The sequence below is a fragment of the Oreochromis aureus genome, linkage group 20 (genome assembly GCF_013358895.1).
Source record: "Oreochromis aureus strain Israel breed Guangdong linkage group 20, ZZ_aureus, whole genome shotgun sequence".
Classification (NCBI taxonomy): domain Eukaryota; kingdom Metazoa; phylum Chordata; class Actinopteri; order Cichliformes; family Cichlidae; genus Oreochromis; species Oreochromis aureus.
The window spans coordinates 35114225-35135957 of record NC_052961.1 but is presented as its reverse complement, the minus strand read 5'-3'; the positions used below and the strand labels follow the sequence as shown (position 1 = coordinate 35135957).

The 21733-nt window shown below is 39.9% G+C and overlaps 1 protein-coding gene across 1 annotated transcript; it reads left to right on the top strand.

Annotated features, from left to right (window-relative positions):
* Nucleotides 1-1445: 1445 nt before the first annotated feature.
* On the top strand, nucleotides 1446-20270 carry si:ch211-251b21.1 (uncharacterized protein LOC571720 homolog). The gene is made up of 10 exons (XM_031733300.2): nucleotides 1446-1606; nucleotides 1769-1841; nucleotides 3800-3831; nucleotides 11657-11836; nucleotides 12401-12624; nucleotides 15911-16008; nucleotides 17144-17361; nucleotides 17467-17686; nucleotides 19495-19745; nucleotides 19821-20270. The coding sequence occupies exons 2-10, from the start codon at nucleotides 1778-1780 to the stop codon at nucleotides 19917-19919; spliced, it is 1386 nt and encodes a 461-aa protein (XP_031589160.1). The 5' UTR covers nucleotides 1446-1606; nucleotides 1769-1777; the 3' UTR covers nucleotides 19920-20270.
* Nucleotides 20271-21733: the final 1463 nt, after the last annotated feature.

Below are 21733 nucleotides of genomic sequence, written 5' to 3'. Positions count from 1 at the left end.
TTGAAGCTTCACAAGAGAGACAAACTTGTTAAGAGATCAGATATTTAAAAGAGACAATACTGTGCTTTTGGGCTGGTTTTGGAATAGAGTTGTTGTTTAACTCAGGTTATTTTACTTTTGGCTAAAATATACATTTGCACACGATCATAAAGTTTCTGTTTGAAACACTTCCTAAATTTGGATTTGTGCCTGTTGCATTGAGAGTAGCATTTTCACAGTCACAAACAACTTTTTTCGTCACAAGTTGCTAGCCAGTGAGTTAGGAAAAGGTCGTGCTTTCTGTGGTAAGGTTAAGACCCTACAAAACACCAACTCTGCTTGCCATTTTTAAAGATTAGAAACAAATGTTTGTCTTTGTTTTGTCCCCGACTCCCATGTCAGGATGCCAAAAATGGCATTCTAATAGTTTAAGTTCGTGGGCCGAGTTGGTGTACTTGGATCTCAAAGTGTTAAGGTTTGACTCTCCAGAGCTGAGAATCCACACATTGTTTTCATGGTTTCTCAGGACACTGGCATGTCAGTCAAAGGTTTGTCCATTGTCAGGACTGTGATTTCCAAAGCTGACAGCCACCTCTGGCGAGCTGTCAGACACTGCTAGGCCTCTTTCTCAGCTCTGTAAGACTTTGTGTAGCTCGACATGCTCATTTTAGCGCTGCAGACTCTGCTCCAGCCAGCACACAAATACAAAAGACAGCTTCATTAGGATTCCAAGAGATCTACTGAGTCCCTCTTAAAGCTGTATTTATCTCGACAATTTGGCAAGTTTTGGCCTCTCAACTGAAACCTCCAGGCCCTGTCTAGCACTTAAGGCCTGAGAGAATGGTTTTTGTCTCACAGAATGAATGAAGTCTTTCCTTTCAAGATGAAATCACTGCCTGTTTTGTACAAATAAATCAGTTTGGTTTGCAGCTTATACGTAGACATTTTCGAGACAAAGAAATGTGGTAGGGAGTGTGTGTTTGGATAGTTTTAACAAACTGCTGAAGATTAATAAAACATTTGTCCTAGCAAATTAAACAAAGGACATAGCTTCACAGTCACCTCTGTTGCTGTTTTGCAGGAGAGATTGAATTTATGATGATGAATCCCTCATGGTTGGTCAGGAGTGAGAGAAAATGTGCTCCAAAACAAAATCCCCCTTCCTCTGAGCCACTGGGACATTCCAGTCCATCCATATGTAAAGCTTACTCTACCACCACACTGTTAAGCTCCCAAACCCTTGAACCATACTCCCCCTCCTTCATTGTCAAAGATCCTGTTGTGTAACCGTGCAAAAACACATGGTAACTGTTTAAAAGTCTGAAAATCTAAGACATAAAGTGATTCTGCCTTAGAAAAACACACCCAGCTCGAGGAAATTGGATACCTCTCAAGACTTTGTAGTTTTTTTGGCCCGGCAGTTGTGGGTTTATCTCCCTGTGAGCCCTTATCTCCTCCCTCTCTGTGTTTCCCATATAAACCCTCCGCTACTTTCAGCCACACTAAGTCTTTTCAGTGGCCCGCTCACAAGACTTTTTTAATTTCGTGCCCATTTTCTTGGACTCGCCCCCGTGTCCACAATTTTCTTCTGCATACTGTGCCTGACAGAGCAGAGGTAAAGAAAGAGGTAAGGATTTTTTTCTTCGTGTGCCAAGTAAAAACAACTGCAAAAAAACATGGTTAAAAGTGTTGTGTCTGCAGATAATTTCAATGTTAAATCAAAGACATCGCTCGTCATAAACATGATCATGTTTTCACAGAAATTTGAAGTAGTCTGTGTCATTTACAGGGCGGAAACATGAAAGTCTGCTTGGCTTTATTCGTTTGTGTGGCAGCCCTGACTGCATGGTTCTTCACTGCAGGTAAGAATAATGCTACATCTGAGAGATGTGCAGTTAGTGGAATCTGCTATTAGTTCATGAGTTGCATTAGATTTCTAAGCAGTTTTTTAATAATGTTACCTATGATCATGAAACCATGATCTCTTCCTCACTCTTACAAAGAAGTTTTGTTACCTGAACCAAACCAAACAAAGTCTCAAAAGTAAAGCAAAGTCTGAAAATGACAGTTTAACGTGGGACACAAACCCAGCTCTCCTGGTTAAAGGTCCAGTAACTGACTAATGTGATCTTTTACAAACCCTTGTTTGATGTGTAGGGATGTTTTCTGACGAGGCAAAATGTTCTAAGTAAGAACAAACAACGCTTCAGCTAGCAGGGAATTGTACATGGGCACTTGTTATTGCTCAATATCTGCTCTCCTCTTGCTCAAGTTATTTTCATGTGCATGGGGGTTTCTTAAATGCTTGACTACATTCTTGTCAGATTTATACATTTTTCTTCCAAGCTTGGTAAAAAGTAGCTGGTACACAAGATGAGGTCTGTTACTTACAGATATTTCCCTTAGAGTCACGTGCAACGAAGTTTCTTCCAGAGCTAATAATCAGTGTCAGTGCATTGTCTTTGTTGTGCCAAGGTTGAAATAATGGTGAGGTACTGATGGGCTGATTAATCGGCACGTAGTCAGAGTTTGTGTCTTAGATCTCCAATTGTTTTTCATTAGTTTAATGTACCTGGAGGCAACTATATAAATAAAACTGAACTGAATAAAAGTTTTAAATGCATCCAACTGTCCCTTAATTATTGCAGCCCCACCCCACAAATGAATACTGGGTATAAACATTTACAATTTCAAAAGAATAAAAATCAAGATCTGGGCCAACTTTTGATACTTTGTTAACCATGATGTTCCCCATCATCCATTTCTTCATTAGGTTTTATTTTAAACAAGCATTGAAAACACCTCCACACCTTCAAGAAAAACATTATCTGATTGGACTCTTAGCATTTTACTCTAACTAGCATTAAATTACAACTTTAATGTATGCTATAACTAAAATTCTGTGGCAAGATTTAGACTGCTTGGAGGCCTATCAAACTTCAGACAGGGTTCCAGTCCACACTGACAGACTCCTATTTCTCACCAGTGGAGGGGCTACTGCCCTACTGTGCTCCAGAAAGCACTGTGATGAATCAATTAACTGTGTGAGAGGAGGACTCAGCAGGCAGGCAGTGAAGTGACAAGCATCTCCGCAGATTGTAGGTCCTGCCATCATCACTAGAGGAGACTGGCATGGTGTCATCAGCTTTATATTACCCAACCAGAGCTGCTTTTGTTGTGGTACGCAATTATGAAAAACTTGCACCCCTAGCACCTCTGCATGCCCCACATCCCCGACCCCTTCCCTCCCATCATTTTCTCTTCTCTGACAGACGTTGGCAGGGCATGTTAAGTCCTGGCATGCCACTGCTCACAGTTAGAGCAAGAAGAAAACAACTGTGAGTGTCATGAGTAATGATGGGGTAGGCTGGGGGTTTTATCCCCTGATTACATGGTGAAAAGGAGTTGGTCAGTGGTGGTGGGAGGGGATGGTTAGATTAGAACAGGAAAACACATCTTTTAAGACCTCACTTTGATCCCCTCAAATGAGCCTTGTCCCCCCCACCTATTGTATCTTGCAACCTCCCCTCACCATGGAGCCAACTTCTCAGCTCCTCTAAAGAACAACCGAAAACAAGACTGTCATTGTCCTTCACTGGCTGTTCGGCTGATTTATTGCTGTGGTTCAGAGAAAAAAACACATGAAGGGGACTCAGCAGAACAATATGCTTCATTAGGCTTTCTGAAGCCATACTTTCCATAAGCCTGTAGACTTGAAACTGAACCACTAATCAGACTGAATCTTGTCATTTTGATCTGATGCTTAATTACTTTTTCCCCAAAAGTTCAATGCTGTTTTTCTTTTTTTTTTCTGTTCTAGATGCCAAGGAGTTATTCATCACAACCATAAAGGTATTCTTTCTTTGTCTCTTGTTCCTGGCTAGAATGCTAAATTCCAGCTGTGGTACAACGTCAAGTCAACAATATAAGAATTTATGCCTCTTATATACAACTTCATTGTATGTTCAGAATAGCTCTTAAATCATGTAATACATTATTTTGGAACACTGGGAATTGATCTTACTCTTGTTGAACTTGAACAAACAAGCTAATTATCACTAGTTGCACATTGTCTGTTTAATAGTTTAAAACATTGTGTTCTGGTTTCAAAAACAGACATAAACACTTGTCATTTATATTGGCAAAGCTGAGTTTTCTGTCCTAGTCACCATGATTCTTACTGACCCACTTTACACTTCACTGTCAAGTATGAAATAAACCAAATAAACACAGTCCATATGCCATCTTCACAATTTTCATATCGAAGGAAGCTTTAAAGTCTATCTTTATATGTTCAAAGTTAGCTTATATATATATATATATATATATATATATATATATATATATATATATATATATATATATATATATATATATATATATATATATATATATATATATATATATATATATATATATATATATATATATATATATATATATATATATATATATATATAGATATATAGATATATATATATATATATATATATATATATATATATATATATATATATATATATATATATATATATATATATATATATATATATATATATATATATATATATATATATATATATATATATATATATATATATATATATATATATATATATATATATATATATATATATATATATATATATATATATATATATATATATATATATATATATATATATATATATATATACATACATACATACATACATGTACTCTTAACATAAGGTATTGTACAGTCTGTCTGATTAAAATATGAGTAAACAGATTTTTTTTATTAAGCAAACACAAACAAACAAAAAAAACATAGCACAGCATCTGCCACCTTTCAAAAAAAAGAAAAAGAAAAAAAAGGCAGTCAGGCAGGCAGTCTTTATCCATCAAACAAGGGTCCTCTACCAGAGGCCTGGGAGAGGGTCCTGCGCAGTATCTTTGCTGTTCCTGGGACCGCGCTCTGCTGGACAGAGTTCAAGTTCAAATTTATTTATATAGCACTTTTAAAACAACAGGTGACCAAAGTACTGTACAATAAAATGGACAAGGCAATAAACATAAAAAAAAGTATTTTAGAAGAGAATAAAATCATAAAAAAGAATAATAGTAACAAACTCATGATGAATCAAAAGCCAGAGAATAAAAAATAGGTCTTTTAAAAAGTAGACTTTTAAAAGTATCCAGTGTTGGGGAGGATCTGATATGCAAAGGCAACATATTCCAAGGTTTGGGGGCAGTCACAGCAAATGCCCGGTTTCCTCTGTGTTTTAATCTGGACGTAGGGATAACCAAAAGCATTTGGTCTGCAGACCTCAAGGATCTTGGGGGAGAATACCAGGTTAGGTGATCAGCAAGATATATAAGGGCTTGGCCATGCAATGACTTAAAAACAAGTGTTAAGATCTCAAAGTCAATTCGAAAGCTGACTGGCAGCCAGTGTAGTGATGCAAGTATAGGAGATGTATGATCTCGCTTGCGTGTGCCAGTTAGAAGCTGTGCTGCAGCGTTTTGAACTAGCTGCAGTCGGCCAATTGATGAAGAGGTGACACCAGAGTAGAGACTGTTACAGAAGTCGAGGCGAGATGAGATGAAGGCATGGATCGCTTTCTCAAAATCTCTGAAACAGAGAAAAGGCTTAACTTTTGTAATTAGGCGAAGATGAAAGAAACTGGTTTTGACTACATTATTTATCTGTTTATCAAATGTTAAAGTGCTGTCAAAAATCACCCCTAAATTTCGTGCAAGGTAAATCAGTGAAACGAAATTCCATATTTTTAAAAAATAGATCCCAATGGGAGCATATGAATTGAAAAAAGGACTGGACCGAGGATAGAGCCCATGGGGGACCCCGCAAAACAGGGTCGTCTTTGGAGACAATGTATCTCTGAATCTAACAGAGAAAGTACGATTAGAGAAGTAGGATTTAAACCATTCCAAAGCAAGCCCTTTTATTCCGGAACATTATTCCAGTCAAGAGATAAGAATCCTGTGATCTACTGTGTCAAAAGCAGCACTGAGGTCGAATAATATTAAAATAGCAGAATCTCCCGAGTCGGTAAAAGTTAAAAGGTCATTAGAAACTTTTAAAAGAGCAGTTTCAGTGCTGTGATGGGTTTTAAAACCAGATTGGAATAGTTCACCAATGTCATGTTGGTCTAAAAAGGTCTGGAGCTGTGGAAGAACAATTTTCTCCAGAACTTTTGACAAAAAGGACAATTTAGAGATTGGGCGGTAATTTGATAGAACTGTTGAGTCCAGGTTCTGCTTTTTAAGGATGGGTTCCACCACAGCGTGTTTAAAATCAGAGGGAACAGACCCAGACTGAAGACTGCAATTGAAATTAGAAGGCAGACATGTACCAACAGTGTCAAAAACATCTTTCAGTAACCTGGGTGGAATGATATCCAGGGTACATTTTGAAAGTGTTAAGTTTCTGACTACTACATTAAATAATGAAAGGGATACTGGCTCGAAGTGATCAAAAACAGCCAAGGTTGGAGTGTAAACACCTGGGTCAGAAATGGGAGGAATAATGTGGGATCTAATATCTACAATTTTATTTATGAAGAATTTCATTAGATTCTCACTTGTTATGTTCACTGCTATATGAGGATCAGCAGTGGGAGGATTAAGAACTGAGTTTATAATACCAAATAAAATCCGAGGTTTATGACAGTTGTTGGACACGATCTTGGAAAAGTATTTTGTCTTAGCTGCTCTTACAGCTTTCTGGTAACTTAACAGGGATTCTCTAAGTGCCTCAAATGACACTTGGAGACGGTCCTTTTTCCACTTTCTTTCCGCTTTCCTACATGCCCGTCTGCGTTCCCTGGTGTCATTATTTAACCATGGTTGGGTTTTAGGTTTTAGATACCTAGTGGTCAGTGTTGGGGAGTAACGGAATACATGTACCGCCGTTACGTATTTAGAATACAAAATATGAGTAACTGTATTCCGTTACAGTTACCGTTTAAAAAGGTGGTATTCAGAATACAGTTACTTTGTTGAAATAAATGGATTACACGGCGGTACTTCCCTGTTTCATATTGTCGCGGGTCAGGACTGTTTGGGTTTGTTTGACAGCTATGTTCTGTTGTTCCAGGCGGCAGCGTTACGGTTGCCATGGTTACAGGGTGACGCGCTCTCTCTCTGCGTGTTTCCTGGGTGAGAGAGCGCTTTTTTGTTGTTGTTGTTGTGCTAAGCTAAAAGGCAGAATGCTACAGGCATGGCCCTAAAGAATGTAGCATGATGGGCAGTGTAGTCCGTGCTGCAGCGAGAATGGACTACCATACCCGTTATGTGTCTGTGAGCGAGGGAGTCATTACACCTAGCACCTACCACTGTTACCTTCACCATTCACATCTTCTCCAACTCTTCCCTGAGCCCTTGGTACTTCTCCAGTTTCTCATCTTCCTTCTTCCTGATGTCATTCTGAACCGCTACATCTATCACTATGGCCGTCTTCTTCCGCTTGTCTACCACCACTATGTCCGGTTGGTTAGCCACCACTATTTTGTCTGTCTGTATCTGGAAGTCCCACAGGATCTTGGCTCGGTCATTCTCCACCACCCTAGGGGGCGTTTCACATTTTGACCTCGGGACTTCGGGGCCATACTCGGCACAGATGTTTCTGTATACTATGCCTGCCTGCTAGCATCTTGCACCCTGTTGTTATGTGCTGGATTGTCTCAGGGCCATCTTTACACAGCCTGCACCTGGGGTCTTGCCTAGTGTGATAGACCCCAGCCTCTATGGATCTTGTGCTTGGAGCTTGTTCCTGTGCCGCCATGATTAGTGCCTCTGTGCTGTCTTTCAGTCCAGCTTTGTCCAGCCACTGGTAGGATTTCTGGATATCAGCCACCTCTGCTATCTGCTGATGATACATACCGTGCAGGGGCCTGTCCTTCCACGATGGTTCCTCCTCTATCTTGGGTTTCTGCTGCCTGAGTTATTCACTGAGCATGCGGTCGGTTGGGGTCATCTTCCTGATGTATTCATGGATGTTCGTTGTCTCATCCTGGACTGTGGTGCTGACACTCACCAGTCCCCGGCCCCCCTTCCTTCCGCTTAGCATACAGCCTCAGGGTGCTGGACTTGGGGTAAAACTCTCCATGCATGGTCAGGAGCTTCCTGGTCTTTATGTCAGTGACTTCTGTCTCCTCCTTTGGCCAGCTTATTATCCCAGCAGGGTACCTGATCATGGGCAAGGCGTAGGTGTTGATTGCGCGGATCTTGTTCTTACTGTTCAGCTGACTCCTCAGGACTTTCCCAACCTGTTCATGGTTCCCATTTGCCTGTGTGATCCCCAGGTACTTGTAGCTGTCTTCTATGTCTACAATGTTACCTTCTGGTTGTTCAATCCCCTCAGTTCTGACTACCTTCTCTCTCTTTGATATCACCCAACTACATTTCTCCAGTCTGAATGACATTTCGATGTCATTGCTGTATATCCTGGTGACATGGATCGATGTCTCGTTCTCTCTTGGCATACAGCGGGATGTCATCCATGTACAGGAGGTGGCTGACAATTGCTGACATAGTCGGTATCTGTAGCCAATCTTGTCAATGATCTGACTGAGGGGATTCAGGCCTGTGCAGAACAGCAGTGGGGACAGAGCATCTCCTTGGTAGATCCCACACTTGATGGTGACTTATGCTATGGTCTTGAAGTTGGCCTCTAGAGTGGTTCGCCACATCCACATTGAGTTCCTGATAAAGGCTCTTAGGGTCCCGTTGATCTTGTATAGGTCTGGGCATTCTACGATCCAGGTGTGGGGCATTGAGTCATAGGCCTTCTTGTAATCAATCCAGGCAGTGCACAGGTTTGTCAGCCTGGTCTTGCAGTCTCGGCTGACTGCTCGGTCTACCAGTAGCTGGTCTTTTGCTCCTCTGGTATTCTTGCCAATTCCTTTCTGTGCCCCGCTCATGTATTGACCCATGTGCCTGTTCATCTTAGCCGCCAGATGCCTGACAGGAGCTTCCAGCAGGTTATTGGCCAGTAGTTAGATGGGACTGGTCCCTTCTGGGAGTCCTTGGGGATCAGAACCTTCTGGCTTTGTGTTAGCCATTCTGGGTGTCTCGACTAGCAGCTGGTTCATTTGTGCTCCCAGACGCTTGGATGGTTGTATGGAGAACAGCTGCTTTATTCTCCTACCTTCAGTCTCCCTGGTATACCTCTTCAAGTGGCTGGCCAAGGCTCTGAGTCGTTGCTTGGCAGTTTCCAAGGCCTCAGGTATGGACAGCTTTCTGTACTTCTTAGGCACCTTCTTTGTCGCACCTTTCTGCAGGTCTGATAGTTGGCTAACCTCCATCCGTACTACCTTGATCTTAGCCTCTAGTCTCCTTCTCCATGGAGGTTAATGCTCCTTGTGGCTGTTCAACTTGTAGCCAAGCATCTCCCTGATCACTGCTGCCAAAGTGTAGATCACCTGGTTAGTCTCAGTAATGGTGGTGGTAGGTATGGTCCGTAGTGCTGCATTTACATCATCCAGTAGATCTTCTGAGGGTACTTCACGTAGTCTTGGTAACCAGCTACGGAGGATCCAGGTTTCAAGCTTCGCCGTGATCCTGTCTTTCAGGTCAGTTCCTCTTGCACTCAATGATCCTCCTTCCATTGCACTTGGGCCTTGGTATATATATGTGGTAGGGTGTGAGTGTGTGCTTGTGTAGACACTAAAGCCGGTGTGCCAAAATGTCATACCAGGAGGTTCTTTAAATACAAGGGGGAGAAAGTTAATCAGAAACCCAAGGCACAGAGACTAAACAGGTCTAATCAGAAAAAGTTTATTCCCAGTGGAAGAAAGCAGGAATAAAACAACATTTTAAAAACTTATGCAATAAAATGTTCTTTTTACACTAAATTATAAAGCAAAGACTGAATAAAAGTGTCTTAAAAAATCTCCAAGAAGAATGTTCCTTATAGCTAAGAGGGAAACAATTCCTCTTCTGGTACTGAAACTGCGCCAGCCTAGTCCCAGGGAACAAGGAATCTTTTCTCGTTACTCTGTCTCTCCATTGAGCTTGTTGCACCACAACCCAGTTGTGGCCCACAACAGCACACAACTGAGTCCCTGGCTTGCCGCAACCATGGCTCTCCCCATGGCACCTCCCTGAAGTGTCATCTGTGAAGCTGGCCTGGCTAATCTCCATGGCGACCCCCCCAACAGGGCTGCACCTGACAGACAACAGTGGAAAACAGTACTTGCAAATGCAGACAGAGGTTCACCTGTGCCCTGCTGTTGATCACACACATTGTTCCCCACTGGTTGCCATTTCTGTCACTGGAAATGGAGTTTTAGAACATCCTGATAATAATGAATTACAGTAGTCCAGCCTAGAAGTAATAAATGCATGAACTATTTTTTCAGCATCACTCTGAGACAGGATATTGCTAATTTTAGAGATGTTGCACAAATGGAAGAAAGCAATCCTACATATTTGTTTATTATGTGCATTGAAGGAATGTGAAAATACATGCTATACCTTCTGATGATACTGCCTAAGGGAAGCAGGTATAATGTAATCAGAACCCTGTGGAACTCCATAATTAACCTTAGTGTGTGAAGAGGTCACGCAAACCATACCTACCAGTGGTCGCTCTAATGACCACTGGTAGTCATACAGCCTTGGATAAAGTAGAACTGGTACAGGGATGGGCCATCTGCCTGCACAGTGCTCTGTTGTCAGGAAGCAGTTTACAAAGTATGTCGCACAACCAGTCTTTGGACCCCTCTTGTTTATGCTGTTGTTGGTCCATCAGCCTGCCTTGAGAAATAAAGAGCAAATGTATCACCTACAAATAGCTCAAAAGATAACAAGTATTAAAAACAGTGAACAGTGTCCACAACAGCCACTGTCTATGCTTTTTTTTTTCTTCTTTTTTTTCTCATGATTCACCCATTCCTGGTAATCTCTTGTAATCGCCTTATCTCCCGTCCATATTCTGGCCCACTTGTCACCCAGTCAACATTCAGGAGTCACTGACGTCTATCAAAGTTAGAATAAAAGTTGTGTGAAAACCCCTCTCTCCTCTCTGTATGACTGAAATTGTATATGCAAACCAACACATTTGAGGGACTAAAACCAGTTTAAGTGAAACACAAAATCCAAGGCATAACACTATTAGGTGTGTACAAGTCTCATGGACCAGATTATATTTACTGTTGTTTACTCAAATCCTGTGCTCAACAACTGACTCCTGTGTTTCATTATATTTTTAATAAGGATTTAGAGGCACAGGATGTATCTATTGTTTGGAAGGATACTTTTTTAGTTCTGGTTCCTAAATCTAGTTATTTAAAAACTTTAAATGCACATAGACCAGTAGGCCTCACGTCAATTGTGATAAAATACTTAAAGTCAAAGAAAAGGTTAAGGGTGAAGTTAAGGGAAACTGAGGATGTGCTTGACTCCACACAGTTCATAAAGGAGTGAAAAATGTCAGATTAACCTTCTTGAACCTGACTGTTCAAAACTCAGAGTGAAAAGGTCCTCAAGTATTTTGGTGCAAAAAGTGAGACTGCCTTACACATAGCACTGTTTCCTTTAAACAGTCATTTACATACTACATTTTTAGGATTCAGAACTTAAAACTTTACACAAACTTCAAGTTGTAAGAGCAAGTTGATTTCCTTTAAGTTTAAAGTATGAATGATCCTCTTGCTGCCTTATGTTTTGTCAGGATGAACCATATGCCATGAGCAAGGGCTCTGAGCTAGAAGGCTACTGCATTGATCTGATCTCAGAGCTCTCCAAGAAGCTAGGCTTCAAGTACAACATGCATCTGGTCAAAGACAACCGCTATGGCGCCGTGGATTCCAGCGGCAACTGGAATGGCATGATTGGTGAAGTCATCAGAGGGGTGAGTCATAGAGTTATAGTGCACTGAAACAACTCTACCTCAGTGTGTTACAGTATGTGAACACTGGAGTATGTGTCTTCAGTGTAATGTGTTTTGTTGCTCTTGTTAAATTAAGTTTGATACCCTCCTGTTCAACCTCAGACCTTTTGATTTTTTGATTAATGTACACTTTAAATTTAATGCCACCTAATATTATGCATTATAGATTATCAGAGCCATAATGTTCTTTGCAATTTTACATTAATTACATTAATTGGCAAGATAACTCTTAAATTGTCAAAGTAATTTAATTTATACAGTGCCAAATCATAACAACTATTGCCTCAAAGCACTTTACATTGTAAGGTAAGAACATAAGCTGTTACCCTATTTGTGTAGCAGTGAGCATAGGGTTCTATATATATTTCAACATTTGTTATGATGTTTTGTGCTACTTACAAACAAATGCTGACCATAAATTATTTAAAATTGTTACTCCTTTCTATTTGTACTCACATTGTACAGAGTTTTAACTTTACTTTTTTCATTGATTGTGTCCCTGGTTTTTCATATGTTTTGCTTTAGGAGGCTGACCTGGCTGTGGCCCCGCTGACTGTCACTGCAGTCAGAGAGAGGTTTGTGGACATGACCACCCCCTTCATTCAAACTGGCCTCAGCTTCATTGTGCGCAAAGCAACAGATTCTGAAGACAGCACGTTCAGCCTGCTGGCGCCCTTCTCCACTGACATGTGGATTGGCATTATCATTGCTTTTCTGCTAACGGGTTTCTGCATATTCCTGGTGGGCAGGTCAGTGCAACAAAACATCCCTAAAACACTATTTTCTGATACTGTATAAGGCTGTCACAAAGAGGACAGTGGTTGCATTATCTGTTTTGTTATATATACACATCTCTCTCTCTCTTTCTCTCTCTCTCTCTCGCTCTCTGTATATTTTTATACATATACGTATATATATGTATATATGTGTGTGTGTATATATATATATATGTATATATATATATATATATATATATATATATATATATATATATATATATATATATATATATATATATATATATATATGTATGTATGTATGTATGTATGTATGTATGTATGTATGTATGTATGTATGTATGTATGTATGTATGTATGTATATATATATATATATATATATATATATATATATATATATATATATATATATATATACATACATATATATATATATATATATATATATATATATATATATACATACATATATATATATATATATATATATATATATATATATATATATATATATATATATATATATATATATATATATATATATATATATATATATATATATATATATATATATATATATATATATATATATATATATATATATATATATATATATATATATATATATATATATATATATATATATATATATATATATATATATATATATATATATATATATATATATATATATATATATATATATATATATATATATATATATATATATATATATATATATATATATATATATATATATATATATATATATATATATATATATATATATATATATATATATATATATATATATATATATATATATATATATATATATATATATATATATATATATATATATATATATATATATATATATATATATATATATATATATATATATATATATATATATATATATATATATATATATATATATATATATATATATATATATATATATATATATATATATATATATATATATATATATATATATATATATATATATATATATATATATATATATATATATATATATATATATGTATATATATATATATATATATATATATATCTGTCAGAAGAGCGCAGTCCTGGGAACAGCTAAGATACTGCAGGACCCTCAAGCTCCCAGGCCTCTGGTAGAGGACCCGAGCTTGAAGGATAAACCGCCCGCAGGGGTGTGCTGGGTAAAAAAAAAATATATATATATATACTTAAAAAATCAAAAACAAAAAACAATTCCCCGCTCGCCCCTGTGGACGGTCAATCCTTCAAGCTCGGGTCCTCTACCAGAGGCCTGGGAGCTTGAGGGTCCTGCAGTATCTTAGCTGTTCCCAGGACTGGGCTCTGCTGGACAGAGATCTCCGATGTTGTTCCTGGGATCTGCTGGAGCCACTCGCCTAGCTTGGGAGTCACTGCACCAAGTGCTCCGATTACCACGGGGACCACCGTCACCTTCACCCTCCACATCTTCTCGAGCTCTTGAGGTTGCCTTCTGGTAGTTCGATCCCCTAAGTTCTTATTACCTTACCTCTCTTTTACATCATCCGACTACTCTCCTTTGTAGACCCTGCACTTGATGGTAACTTGTGCTATTGGCTTGAAGTTGGCCTCTAATATTCCCCTATGATGCCTGACAGGAGCTTCCATGTGGTACTGAGGCAGTTTATTGGTCGGTAGGACTGTCCGTGCTTGGGTTAGCCATTCTGGGTGTCTCTCGTCAACTAGCAGCTGGTTCATTTGTGCTGCCAGACGCTCATGGAGTGCAGTCAGCTTACCTCAACTGGCTCCTTTCGATGTGAAGGAGCAGTGACTTTACTCTGATCCCCTCTTGGATGACTGAACTTCTCACCCCATCTCTAAGGGAGAGGCCAGCCACCCTTCAGAGGAAGCCCATTTCCACCGCTTGTATCCGCGATCTCGTTCTTTCGGTCACTACCCACAGTTTGTGACCATAGGTGAGCTAGGGATGGGATTCACTTTTACACTCAGCTCTCTCTTCAACACAACAGACCGGTACAGCGTCTGCATCACTGCGGGCGCAGTACCAATCAGTCTGTTGACCTCCCGCTCCCTTCTCCCTTCACTCATGAACAAGACCCTGAGATACTTAAACTCCTCCACTTGGGGCAGGGTCTTGTCCCTGACCCGGAGTGGGCACTCCATCCATTTCCGGCTGAGGACCATGGCCTAAGATTTGGAGATGCTGATTCTCTTTCCCACCGCTTCACACTCTGCTGCGAACCGTTCTAGTGAGAGGGAGGCCATCACCCAAAGAAGCCAACAGGACCACATCATCCACGAAAAGCAGAGATGAGATTCTGAGACCACCCAAGTGAAAGCTTTTCTCCACTTGGCCATAAAGATAATGAACAGAATCTGTGACAGAGGTAGCCCTGGCGGAGCCCATCACCCACTAGGAATGAGTCCAACTTATTGTCGGCTGTGCGGACCAGGCTCTTGTAACGGTTGTATAAGGATCGAATGGCCCGTAGCAATGGGCCAAACACCCCATACTCTCAGAACACCTCCCACAGGGCACTCCGAGGGACATGGTTGAATGCCTTCTCCAAGTCCACAAAACGCATGCAGACTGACTTATAATAAAAGCAACATGGATCAGCCACAACATTACCTTCCTGATAATGTGTAGGTCTTGTTCATGTTGCTCTTGAGGCATAGATAACTTCTGACTCTGCATTGGCACATTAGCTTTAGATCCTGTGGTGGGTTAAAAGGGCATCCTCTGTGGACCAGGCTTCTCTTGCTACATCCCACTATGATTGCGACCCCAAATTTAGAGGCTTGACAATGCCCTGGACTCTTTATCATGTTTCTTTGGCCATTCCTGGGAAGTTTTTAATATTGCAGAGTGCTTGGGGGTGCTGGGGAAGGCCACTGTTGTCAGGTGTTGCTGTTATCATGATGATGGTTGGTTAAGCAAAAATATGCATGGATGATTACACTTCTATAAGAGAGCTACCACCTAGCCAACTCACAAGTACCTGTTTTACAAACCTGAATTTGACAACTATTGTCCCTATGAGGAATTGAACAAAACCAAAACCATCCTAAGTTACCAGCAAAACAAACTGTAAAATATATAAAAAATAATGTGACCTACATAAATACCAGCAGAACATCCTAGCAGAACACTGCAATGTTGCATTGTAACAGGATCGTCCATGTTGTTTTGTTCATCTCAATGATTTTGTTGTTGCGGTTGAATGTTGTATATACAATTGAATCTTGAATTACGTTATGAAAGCTTTCATTTGTTTTATCCTGCAGGATCAGTCCCAGTGAATGGGCTGAGCCAGACACTGAAGAACACAGTTTCACTTTGCTGCACAGCTTCTGGTACATCACAGGAGCTCTCACCCTGCAAGGTATTGCAGCAGTCCACTAAATTAAAACACAGAAATGCACTCTTCTGCTGCTTGCCACTTTCTACATGCCTTAAGACAAATATGTAGTAACATGTTTTTAATACTGTACACCGATCATTGTGTAATACCCAAAGAAAGAGATCAAATAAGGAAAATGAAAATGACAAGTTCCACATGCATAACAATTCAGTGTAGTATACTGAGACTTGTATCAATGTCTGCATATAGTCAACAACTGGATGTCAAGTAAAATAAAGAAGATACAATTCGATAGTATTATGTGTATATGTGTGATGGCTGTAGTGCAGGAGGTAGACCACATCATCAACTAATCAGAAGGTTGGTGGTTTAATCCCTGGCTACTCCAGTCAGAGTGCCAAAGTATCCTTGGGCAAGTTAGATAGAAAAATGTGCTTGCATGAATGAGTGAATGAGGCAAGTTGTTGGAAGTGCTTTGGATGCATAAGTTGAGTACAAAAGTGCTCTCTAAAAAATCAGTCAATTCACCATCTACTTTTCATTTCCACAATGAGCTGGGGTTATTTTATTTGCAGTTTCTTATTAATAAAGTTTGCATTGAAAAATAAAGCTGTCTTCATATAAACTGCTTACGAATAACTAAAAGGAGTAGTTTGGATGCCCCCTTTTCTTGTTTTTCTCAAGTTTATTTGACATGTAAAAACTTCACAGTAGCTTTAACACTTCTTTTCTCTTTGTCTATTTCCACGACTTCCTTATTTGGACTTCTGGAATCTCGTCTGTAAAAGGAGTTTTCAGTTTTTTACACACAAGCATTCACTCTTCATGTTGCTCTCAGTAATTATTTGATTGGCTATGTAGTGAATAGTGAAGAGATACAGTGCACATGACTAATCTGTGTATATACACTGACTACTGTAAAGACAAAAGGAAAAAGCTGCGCTTTTTAAAATAACCCTGCTGTAAATATGGGAGAATTGAGTAAAACAGCATAAAAATATCAGTTGAAAATATATATTTCAAGTAGCTGAACATGAAGAGTAGGCTCTGTTTGAATAATTTAAATACATTATTTTCTGTTGAAACTGCAACTCTGTTTCTTGGTTGATTTGTTTGTCACCTGCTGACAGCTTGACCACTTTCTTTGTCCTCTCAGGAGCCGGTCCTCACCCTAAGGCATTGTCTGGACGTGTAGTCAGTGCCATCTGGTGGCTGTTTTCTGTACTGCTGCTTGCCTGCTACCTCTGCAACTTAAAGTCTGCGTTGAACTCCAACAGCAAACACATCTCCATTAAGAGCTTTGCAGACCTGGCTAACCAGGATGTAATCAATTACGGCACAATTGAATCTGGATCTACTATGCTCTTCTTTAAGGCATGATCAGTTACTCCTAGTTAGCATTCATAATCATTACTGCTGCTACATAACATATGGGAAAGGTTGAATAAACATAATAAATATTTTACTTTACTTTCCCAGAATTCCAACAACCCTGTGTACCGGCGTATCTACCAGCACATGGAGCGTAAGAAAAGCTATGTGTCCAACGCGGAAGAGGGTATACGCCGCACACAGGAAGGAAACTTTGCATTTATTGGTGAAGCAGTGTCCTTGGACTTGGCAGTGGCTCGGTACTGTAAACTGACCCGTTCACCAGAGGTCATCTCTATGCGGTCCTACGCCATAGCAGCACCTCTAGGTGAGTTGCTTGGATCTGTCAGGATGCTGCTTTCTTTCATTTTTCAGTTTCTCAGTTTATTAAACCTGTTTTCTTAAGTTAAGTTAGTTCAACCAAAAGCATGTGAACTTCCTTTTTAAAACATTAAAACATACTTAAAATTACTGTCTTCTTTTTATGTTTATTTGATTGTTCTAAATTAGATTTTAGGCAGGATGGGATGGGGTCTCTACTACAATATAACATACTTTTATTTTTAAAAATTAAGTCCCTTATAAAAATCATCCAGTATGCTCCGATTGGGCACCTGGTCTAACGAAACCATGGTTACTTACAAACACCAATAATAGAAATTATTTTAAAAATGAAAGAAAGAATGAAGACTGGCTCCAAAAACAATCAATCCCAGTAGAACCATGTTAAAATTCATAGTTGATGTGGGGGGAAACTGATAGAGCATAGTGCAATATCTGGCTTGGTGATATTGTATCAATACAGGGACACCAAAAGTTGATATTTTATGAAATACATTAAAATACTCTGGGAATACTACAAACAAGAGAGTTCATATCACTACTTCCCTCCTTAGACAATCTTAGCAGAGCAGATTCACATTTAATTGACTGAACTGAAAAAACATTGGACACACCTAGCGTTACAAAGCTACCTCCTAGTTCAGAGGGAGCTACTGGCTCAGTCACAAGTAAAAATAGGACAGCGACTCCTTGCATCTGTCTTATGGCAACATTTATGGCAGATTTTATTGTCAGTGTGTATACTCGACAGTTTCACTTTGTTTTCACTTTGTTTTTTGGGGGTTTTGTTTCAAAGTTGAGACAATTTTATCTGATTGAATAAAATCAGTATTGACAGAGAGAGGTGGCTGAGGTAGATCAGGTCATCTGCTAATCGGAAGGTTGGTGGTTTGATTCCTGGCTGCTCAGGTCTGCAGGCCAAATATCCTCGGGTAAGATCAGTGTGAATGTGTGGATTCTTACAAAGCACTTAAGCATAGAAAAAGTGCTTGTATGAATCGATGAATGATGTATGGAAGTGCTTTGGGTCCATTAGCATTTACAGTTTAACCCTCTGGGTCATAGATATACCTTTAAAATTAATTCACCTTAAAGAACTGACTGACTGTATAGGTAGGTTTTGGTTTTGACATAGTGTATTACCCAAAAATCACACAAAAACCAAACAAAAAAAGATTGATTTCTTACTATGAAAACCACAAACATGTTTAACAAATCTTTTTCCCTTCAGCCATTAAATGGACGTGACAGGATTTTGTAATTCATACCATAATTACATTGTTACCTGACACAGTGCTCTGGTAACTGTTGAGACACGTTTACTTACATACAAATATATCCACATGTACAATGCAGCTCGATGTGGCACCAGTGTTTCTGCTGTGATCAGCTTTCCAGTTGCCTCCACACTCCTCTCCCGTCCCAGGCATCACTAAAAAAGGGAAAAAAGTTCATTTGCCTGATTACCTCCACCTGGACCTCACCCTCAGTGGCACTGCCCCTCGAGTCCGCTGCACCACCCCTCCCCTGCAGCGGAGACAAAGACCGGGCAATGGCATTTTTTAAATAACTATTTACAAAACAATCAGGTGTCACAAAAAGATTCCACCCAAATGATTTGTGCCACTCCAAAAGGTAGTTCCTGTCTGCCACAAGCTCTGTCATAAGTAGAAAAACTAAACTGTAAAGGTGGTGAGTTGTGCCACTGTGGGAAATGGTAAACACTTATGGTAATGGGGTGACACATTCAGAAATCTCTTTCTTCACTCAAATCGCATGTTTATTTCCTGCTAGGATCCCCACTGGTGAAGAATCTAACTGTTGCCATCCTCCAGCTCAGTGAGTCTGGTGAGCTAACATACCTGCGTGAGAAGTGGTGGGCCAGCAGCTGTGTTGGCACTGGTGGAGCCCACATCTCTGAGGCCCTGCAACCTTATGACTTACGGGGCCTGTTCCTCCTCCTGGGACTGGGTCTGGGCATCGGGCTCCTGCTAGCCCTGCTGGAGCTCTTATCAAGGGCCCACAACCAAGCTAAGGATGGCAAGGTAGGAAAGAATATCACAATGTAATCATGGCATGGAATGTTTTTATCCTGTAACATTTCTTCTGTTCTTTGACAGAAATCCTGCTGCTTGGTGTTGACATCAGAGCTGAACCGGAGGTTTGGCAGTGGAGGGGAGAGCACAGAGCACGACACCTCAGACAAAAGCAAAGCCTAAAGAAGAAGCTCCACGTTGTCAGTTGATAAGATAGTGTTAGAGAAGTGAACAAGCTGAGAGCTTTCTGTATTTCCATAGTAACAGTCGCATATTGTGTTGTATTTCAGTGGGTTTTATACTTTGGTGCCCAGTTTGAACAACTACCAGCAGCAGCATATTAAGCACCAAACCCACGGGTATATTTCAGACTTAATATTATAATCAATCTGTCTTGTTAGCTGTTTAGCGTTGTTTTATTATCACATATTTACATCTCACTTCTAACACCTGAAGTTCTTCTGTCACACTTGTAACCTGGTCTTACCATTTGCTTGAATATTCCAAATAAATACTCCAATATCCTGCCTGCTATGTTTTTGAGTGTATACAACTTTATTGTTCATTGTACAGAGGAGTTTCATTTATTAGAGCAAACATTAACAACACCTAGGGCCTGTACTAACGACATCCAGGACATCCAGCCTTTCCTCATCTTCATCCAGCACATGAGAGGCAATATTAAAAGAAAATGAAACAAACAGAGAGCCTGAGCCTTGAACCTCGGTCAAAAAAATGACCACGATAAGGCTTGGGAACCTAGAAGGGAAAAAATTCTGAGCATTTTATTTTTTCTGTTGGCTAGCACCACAAATAAAACCCTGGGACACCATCACACCACTAGTACAAACACAAAAACATCAAGTTACAAAAACAGAGAGAGAGGAGGAGAGAAATCCCCACAGACCCCGACACCTGACCCAGAGGCAGAGGTCACTGGCAGAGGCCTTAGAGTACAGCAGATGACATCCAAGACGATAAGAGGGGTGAAAGTGATATTTTATTTGTATTTCACTTTAGTTCATATAAGTGCAATGGCTCATTTGTTACTGTAGCTGACTCAAAAAGTAAAATTTTAGACTTCTGTGTAACCTTTACTGCCAGAGGACGATATGTGGTCATAGTCGCTCCAAGACTGTAAGATCAGTAACTACTAAACTAAATTAAATAATAAAATACTAATTGATTGTAGTGTGAAATAATCGACACCTGAAATGGTTTCCAACAGTATTGAAGGAGTTCCCAGAGATGCTGAGCACCTGTTGCCCCTTTGCCTTCACTCTGCGCTCCATCTCATCCCAAACCATCTCCACTGGGTTTAGGTCAGGTGACTGTGGAGGCCAGGCCATCTGGTGCAGCACTCCATCACTCTCCTTCTTGGTCAGATAGCCCTGACACAGCCTGGAGGGTTTGGGGTCATTGTCCTGTTGAAAAATCAATGATGGGATGGCATGTTGCTGCAGGATGCTGTGGTAGCCATGATGCTTCAGTGTGGCTTCAGTTTTGAATAAATCCCCAACAGTGTCACCAGCAAAGCCCCCCCACACCATCACACCTCCTCCTCCATGCTTCACAGTGGAAACCCTGCATGCAGAGACCCTCTGTTCACCTTTGTGGAACCAAACATCTCAGATTTGGACTCATCAGACCAAAGCGCAGATTTCCACTGGCCTAATGTCCATTCTTTGTGTTTCTTGGCCCAAACAAATCTCTTCTGCTTGTTGCTTTTCCTCAGTCGTGGTTTCTTAGCAGCTATTTGACCATAAAGGCCTGATTCACACAGTCTCCTCTGAACAGCTGATGTAGAGATGTCTGCTACTGGAACTATGTGGCCAAGGGTTTGCATCGCTGTCAACAAAGCAAAGGGTAGCAGTGTTAGAAATCTAACCCTAATGATGTTGTGAGCCCTGGTAAGGTAGTGCTTTATTGCAATGTCCTTAATCGGAGAGAGTGAAGTCCCGATCATTTATGCTGTTGTCCTCACCACTGCCTGCAGT

Coding starts and splice junctions, on each gene's coding strand:
- si:ch211-251b21.1 (XM_031733300.2), top strand. CDS start 1,778: ATGAAAGTCTGCTTGGCTTTATTCGTTTGTGTGGCAGCCCTGACTGCA. Junction 11,837..12,400: donor TTGGTGAAGTCATCAGAGGG/GTGAGTCATAGA, acceptor GTTTTGCTTTAG/GAGGCTGACCTGGCTGTGGC. Junction 12,625..15,910: donor TGCATATTCCTGGTGGGCAG/GTCAGTGCAACA, acceptor TTTATCCTGCAG/GATCAGTCCCAGTGAATGGG.